This window comes from Petaurus breviceps, unplaced genomic scaffold, assembly GCF_028583685.1.
Source record: "Petaurus breviceps papuanus isolate PSGF00001 unplaced genomic scaffold, PetGlider_PUasm1.0 98, whole genome shotgun sequence".
Taxonomy (NCBI): Eukaryota; Metazoa; Chordata; class Mammalia; order Diprotodontia; family Petauridae; genus Petaurus; species Petaurus breviceps.
The window spans coordinates 34,945,564-34,953,393 of NW_027187460.1; the positions used below are offsets into that span (position 1 = coordinate 34,945,564).

A 7,830-nucleotide genomic window follows, 5' to 3' on the forward strand; every position below is an offset into this window, starting at 1 on the left:
GACTTTGGGACCAGTAAGTGGGAGTGCATGGCTTTCATCCCCAGGGCAAAAAGCCGCTGAGACGCTGGCACAGCCAGCCAGCCCCACGTGGCGGCTTCAGCTCCTGGCCTGCAGAGTGTAGGGAGACCAAGCACTAGTCAGAGGGGTAATTGCTCTTGCTTTAACCTGCTTGGATCTGGATCCAAGGTCTAGGGTGGAGGTTCTGGGGTGTGTGTCCAGCTTGCCAGAGCATGTGGAGACCTCAGAGAGGCCACCCATGTAATACCTCCGGCAGCTGAGAAAACCCCAACATTCAGGACAAAATGTGTCTGGTGGCAGAGTCCTACTGTGGCAAAAAGCCCAAAAGTCAAGTAATTGAGTGTCAAAATGAGCAGGCAAAGGAAACAAAGCAGACAGAAGATTCCAACAATACAGTCCCACTTTGGGGACAAAAAGTAGCAAAGCATGAAACAGGAGGAAAACAGTGAAGTCAGAACTCCTGCACCAAAAGCTTCAAAGGAAAATACAAGCTGGCTACAGGCAATAGAGGACCTTAAGAAGCAGATAAGAGAAGTGGAGGAAAAATTGGGAAGAGAAATGAGAACAATGGAAGAAAATTATGAAATGAGAGTCAACAGCCTGACTGAGGAAAATAATACCTTAAAAAACAGACTGACTCAAATGGCAAAGGAGGCTCAAAAAGGCAATGAGGAGAAGAATGCCTTAAAAAGCCAAATTTGCCATATAGAAAAAGAATCTCAAAAGCTCAAGGAGGAGAATCATTGCTTCAGAATTAGATTGGAGCAAATGGAAGCTAATGACTTTATGAGAAATCAAGATGCTGTTAAACAGATCCAAACAAATGAAAGAATAGAAGGCAATGTGAAATATCTCATTGGGAAAACCACTGACCTGGAAAATAGATCCAGGAGAGATAATTTAAAAATTATTGGACTACCTGAAAGCCATGACCAAAGTAAGAACCTAGAAATCATCCTCCAGGAAGTTCTCAAAAGAAAACTTCCCTGATGTTTTAGTACCAGAGGGCAAAATAGAGGTTGAAAGAATCCACTGATCACCTCCTGAAAAAGATCCCAAAAAGAAAACTCCTAGGAATATTACAGCCAGGTTCCAGAATTCCCAGATTAAGGAGAGAATATTACAAGCAGCCAGGAAGAAACAATTTGAATATTGTGGAAACACAATCAGGATAACCCAGGATCTGGCAGCTTCTACACTGAGGGATCGAAGGGCTTGGAATATGATATTCCGGAGGTCAAAAGAGCTGGGACTAAAACCAAGAGTCACCTACCCAGCAAAACTGAGTATCATGTTTCAGGGGAAAATATGGTCATTCAGTGGAATAGAGGACTTTCAAGCATTCTTGCTAAAAAAAAAAACACAGTTGAATAGAAAATGTGACATTTGGATACAAGAAGTAAGAGAAGCATGAGAAGGTAAACAGGGAAAAAGAATCATAAGGAACTTATCAAAGTTGAACTATTTACATTCCTACATGGAAAAACAATAATTGTAACTTATGAAACTTTTCTCAGTAGTTGAAGGGATTAGAAATATATATATATGTATATATATATATGTCTATATATGAGGGTATACAGGCATATGAATATATATGTGAATGTGTGTATATATGTTTACAGGTATACATAGATAGAGGGCACAGGACCAATTTAACAGGAAGGAATGATACTTAAAAGGTGAAATTAAGAGGTGAGAGGAGATGGGGAGAGACAGATTGGGGTAAACTATCTTATACAGAAGAGGCAAGGGAAAATGGTTACAATGGAGGGGAATTCCCATTGAATTTTGCTTGAGGAGGGAGTGAAATACACACTAAATAGCGTATCTCACCCTCCAGGATAATAGGGGGGAAGGGGATGAGAGGGGGGATGATAGAAGGGAGGGCAGGCTCAGGGGGAGGGAATTTGGAAGCACCCACTTTTGAAAAGGGACAGGATCAAAGTAGAGAATAGAACAAGTGGGAGGTGGGATAGGAGGGAGGGAAATATAGTCAGTCTTTTACAATACATCTACTATGTTATTGTTTTGCATTAGCCACACATGTACAACCTATACTGAACTGCTTATCTTCCCAGTAAGGGTGGGTGACAAGGAAGGAAGGGAATGAATCTAGAATTGAAAGTTTTAAAATCAAATATTTAAATATATATGTGTATATATATATATATGTGTGTGTGTGTATATACATATATATATGTACACTATTATTAATACCATCTTACATGTAATTGTGAAATAAGATATACAAGCACTGAGGCACAGAGATCCACTGGAAAAGTCGAAAGGGGTATGGGAGAAAATATGGGAGAGAGCAGATTGGAGGAAGGGATATCCTGTGGGACTGCTATTTTGGGGTGGTGGGTAGGGGAAAAACAGGGAGAAAATTTGTAACTCAAAATCTGGCGGAAATGAATGATGTAAATCAGAAGTTAAAGCATTTAAAAAATGTAATTAGGGAATATTTAAGAAAATAAATATAAATTCAATAAAGCATAGATAATATTAATGTTTTCCTAAGTCAATATGTAGCCTGCAGGGCTAACCCCAATTGCCCTACCTTCCCCCCTCCAAAAAGTAAAAAAAAAAAGAATGTACCTTTTAAAACAACTACATGTTCTGCTGCTTAATGTGTTGATCATTATCAAGGAACTCAACAGGGTATTATTATTAATAAGCTCAATGGGATGTTATCTTTAGTTAGCAATTATAACAATAATCATACTCCAGTGGATTTGTGATCTCATTAGTATCTGTATTTTTCTTCTGAGGGAATTCCCCATTGTGCAGATCCTTATGTATGGTTTAGTGGACCCTGATTCTAATAAGATGAAATTTAATAGTGATAAGTGTAACCCTATACTTCTGGGGGATAAGACCTGTGATTTCATTGACATAGGGAGCACCCAGTGAGGAAACTTCTTCTCTTAATACAGATTATCTCCTACTCTGCAACTCAAAATTTTAGAGAATTTCATATGGCACTAAGAGATTATATGACTTTCCTAGGGTCATACATCCATTAGGTATCAGAGGTGATAATCAAAGCCAAATCTCGCCTCAGGTACCACCTCTCTGTCCAGCACTAAGCCATTTCACAGTCTTAAATCTCAGTTAAGAAAATCAACTTCACAAGTAGAGAATGAGAGAAGTGTGATTAGGCAGCAATTCCTCTTTTCCAATACAGAATTCTGAGATGTTACAATATTATTGTATTTCTCTTATTTGTCTTCCTATTCTGACTCACTTCATTTTTTGTTATGATTATAATACACTTCCTATAGATACATGATCATGGTTGCAGGCATGTTGTAGTGAAATAATCAATGATCTTGGAGTTAGGAGACCTAGGTTTAGATCAAAATTATGACTCATTTGTTTCTTGCTTTTTGGCGGGGGGGAGGGTAATTGGGGTTAAGTGATTTGCCCAAAGTCACACAGCTAGTAAGTGTGTCAAGTGTCTGAGGCTGGATTTGAACTCAGGTCCTCCTGACTCCAGGGCTGGATTCACATCTATTCACTGTGACACCTAGCTGCCCCCTGTGACTCATTTGTTATATTGCAAACTCTTTTACTTACCCATTAAATATGGGTAGTCCATAAATGTCTGTCCTCAGTCCACTCCTTTCTATATATTCCCTTCCTTGGTCATCTCAAAACTAGAGTCTCTGGATGGATGTTATAGGAAAGTAGATTCCAAATCAATATGGGGGGGGGAGGGAAATTCCTGGCAATTAACTATTCTTAAATGGAATGGACTGCCACTGGAGACTACTGAGTTAATGTGAGGTCTTTAAGGAGAGGCTGGAAAATCACTTACCAAGAATGTTGTAGATAGGATGTATGTTCTGAGTAAGAATTGGACCAGATGCCTTAAGAGTTCTCTCCTTATTCTGCAATTCTATGATTTTTACCCTCATTTTCCTTGGTTCAGTCATTAAGATTTCTTGGGGAACTGATGACAGACCATGGCAATATCTTGCCATGAAAAAATAGAGTATGGAAATGCAGAATGGAAAAGAAAACTTTCTAAGTAAACTTGTTTTTCTTTCATTATTAAAAGTTGTTATTCGGATAAAACTAATCTTTCACATTGGCCAACAAAAATAGGTTACAGCTAACAAAATAGCACACTTAAATATAATTTATCTAATTACTCACTAAGGCTATTTGCTTCTTGATTTTTCCAGCTTAGCAGAACAAGCTGAAAACAACTTGAACTTCTATTAAGTGCTTTGAGCAAGACCCCATTTGGAAAAGAGTTTTAATGCTAGCCATGGTCTCTTAGGCTGCCCAGTCATTAGGATGTTTCAAAGTTGATCTAAGTGCTTACCTTTAGACTGCCCATTAACTAATCATCAATCTAAACCCACTTCCCTGCTTTTCACCATCTATTAAAGAAAGTGCTTTCCTTCAATCCCAGCAGATTGTCAAGAGCTTTTTTAAAAAAGTGATATAGAAAGCTAACAAAGATGAGAGCAAAGACTGATTTATTTTGAAGGGTGGGAAAATGGTTCCAAAGTCATCAGACATTTTGAGTATGAAAAGAATGTACCTTTTGGCCCTGGAGTCAGGAGGACCTGAGTTCAAATCCAACCTCAGGCACTTAACACAAAACTAGCTGTGTGACCTAGGGCAAGTCATTTAACCCCAATTGCCCTACCTTCCCCCCTCCAAAAAGTTAAAAAAATGTACCTTTTAAAACAACTACATGTTATGCTGGTTAATGTGTTGATCATTATCAAGGAACTCAACAGGGTATTATTATTAATAAGCTCAATGGGATGTTATCTTTAGTTAGCAATTATCATAACAATAATCATACTCCAGTGAATTTGTGATCTCATTGGTATCTGTATTTTTCTTCTGAGGGAATTCCCCATTGTGCAGATGTAGCAGCAAACACCCCAAGCTCGTCCTCAGGGTTTGCTGCTCACACAGGTTCTTGGATCTGCTTTGTTAAAGGAAAGCAACTCAAAATGGGTTAACAAGTTTACTTTAATCAGTCAGATATGTATCGTTTACCTTGTTCAGGGGAAAAAGGTCAGCACCCCGAACTTCAGAATATACAGACAGTATTATCAAGACAGAAACAGATCAAGTACACAGCTTTCCAAACTGTGCAACCATTACATCCATACCAAACAACATCTGGGTTTCAAAGCCGGGGGACTCTCAACAACGGCTTCCCAGAATTCAGATCAAATCACAGAACACTTCTCAAAGTGAGTCCCAAAACAAAGCTACACATCAGGGCTTATATAGCCTTCTCCTGGCTCAGAGAATGTAACAACCTTTTGGACCCACTGGTCAATCAAACAGTATCTACTGAAAAACAAGCCTCCCACTCCAGGCTTCAGGTGCACTTTAGCCTAGGGGCAGGGAAGATCTTCCAAATTTGCATTCCCACTACAGCAGAGCACAAAGCATCCATTCCTGCCCATCTGGTGTGCCTCTTGTCCATGTCCTATAAATTTGCTACCAAAAAAATCCATCCAGTGTGCTGAAGGCTGCCTCATTATGGAGCCTCTGAGCTCTCAAAGACTGTGCCAGCAGAATGCAGGATCCCAGCAAATCTCTCTGTACTGAAAAGATTTGAGTATGGTCTCCATCTGAGAAGCAGCATAACTAAGGGCAAAGAGGCTGAAAATCAGTCAGCTGTCCATTTGATGATGGTTAAATCAAAAAAGGAGATACACTACTATAAAGGAACATCTGGCCTTTCTTACTCAAAAGAAAAGAAATCAGAGTAATAAAAGATAAAGACATAATTATAGCACCCACAGGTCCCAAAACCATCTGAGAGAGACTGGAAAACCTTTCATTTCAAATTAAAAGCCCTCTTCTTTAGCAATTGAGTAGAAGGAATAGATTTTCTTTCCCCTTTCTCTTCTTCCTGTGCACAATGTTCAACATTCTCAAGAAACGCAGAAGGAAGTATAGAATGGGATCAAATTGAATTTACTTAGTTGTGAGCTCCTTGAAGAGGAGGATTGTGTCAAATATGGCAGCACCTAGCTGGTACTTATATGTAGCAAGGCTTTAAGTTAATCAAACATTTAATTTATTAAGCACCAGTTAATTAGAGTGAGCATTTTTGAACCAAGCAACAATGAACAAATGAAGAAAGGAACTCCAGGCAGCTTGCCTAGGCAGCATTTTAGGCAGAATTCAAATTCAGTGCTTAATGATGGATAAATACGTACTTCTGAATTGGCCTTGAGCAGGTTTACTCTCTTTGTCTTTGTCAAACGCAATAAGTTGCACTGCATAATTCTGGTCTGGCAAAAGACCTTGAATGATGGCTTTATTTGCACTATTCTGAAGAGTCAGCTGGTTGGTTTTTCCACCTAGAATGAAACAGAAAGATATGTACAGTTGAAGAGAGGATATTAAGAGCATTTTATTGGATAATGTACAGATATCCAAGATTTTAAATGATAATTTTTTTAATCTGAATAATTACTCACACATACCATAACCCTATTATTCTGGATTTGACCCTTTCTTGCAATATTAATAGCATATATTTATATTTTGCTTTATGGTTATGATGGACCATCCTGACAAAAGATTGTGGCTGAGAGGTCATGTTGTAGAACAAAGCAATGAATTTGGAATCAGGAGATCTGGGGTCAAATCCAAGTTCTGATATTTACTAGCTATATGACCATGGGCAAAATTTGATCCTATTTCCTCATTTGTAAAAAGTATTATCTGCAAGAACTGTTACAAAGAAGGTTCTTTATAAAACAAAGCACTATATAAAATGGAATTTATGATTACTACTATTATAAAAATGGGCAAATTCTCTAAGCCCATTTCGTCATCAGGAAAATGGGCATAATGCTTGTATTGTTAAATCCAAAGTGCTATTTTGAGAAAATCACTTAAAGAGCTCTATAAATGTCAGTTTGTCACTATTTCATTTGATCCTTACAGTAGAGTGAGATAGGTAATACCAACATTATTATCCCTATTTGACAAATGGATTAAAGAGTAGAATTGGCACAACAATCTAGACAATAAGGATGAAAGTAGGCCTGTAAAAAGTTGTTTTTATATGAAATCTTTCATCCCTGCATGCTGTCAGCTCAACACACTATAGAAATACATTTCCTTATAAGAAGGGAAGACAGAAAACACTCTACCAGCAATTTAATTCTGAATGGAGAGAATTTGTTTTTTATGCTTAAAACTGAAGAAGAGTCTAGACCCCCCCCCAAAAAAATATAACATTCCATGTTGTCATTCTTTTTTAGTACCTATGAAGTAAGCCAAAATATTCTGATTCATGGAGCAATTTAAACACCTTCAATTCTTTCCCTGGCTTGAGTCATTAAAGAACAGCAGGTGTTGTCTGGCTGCTTAAAAGTGAATATGCAGCCAAGCAGTACAGTTTCTGACCTATGGTCCCTGTTATAGGGCAGAAAGGCTGGTGAGTCCTCTTGAGGTCACGAGTTCTGGGGTACAGTACAGCTAAGGTTGACTGGGTATCTTCAAGAAGTCTAACACCAGGGCGGCTAGGTGGCTCAGCGAATAGAGCACTGGCCCTGGAGTCAGGAGGACCTGAGTTCAAACCCAGCCTCAGACATTTAACACAAAAACTAGCCATGTGACCTTGGGCAAGTCACTTAACCCCAATTGCCCTCCGAGGAGGAGGAGGAAGGAAGGAAGGAAGGAAGGAAGGAAGGAAGGAAGGAAGGAAGGAAGGGAGGGAGGAAGAAGAAGAAGAAGAAGAAGAAGAAGAAGAAGAAGAAGAAGAAGAAGAAGAAGAAGAAGAAGAAGAAGAAGAAGAAGAAGAAGAAG

General features: G+C 38.7%; 1 protein-coding gene across 3 annotated transcripts in view; it reads right to left on the reverse strand.

Moving 5' to 3' along the window:
* The window catches only part of COL14A1 (collagen type XIV alpha 1 chain), a 253,970-nt gene that overhangs the window by 213,481 nt on the left and 32,659 nt on the right, over positions 1 to 7,830 (reverse strand). For all 3 annotated transcript variants that reach the window (XM_069081354.1, XM_069081352.1, XM_069081353.1), the window contains exon 4: positions 6,228 to 6,371. In XM_069081354.1, the coding sequence (XP_068937455.1) occupies positions 6,228 to 6,371 (144 nt within the window). The remainder of the gene's footprint in view (positions 1 to 6,227; positions 6,372 to 7,830) is intronic.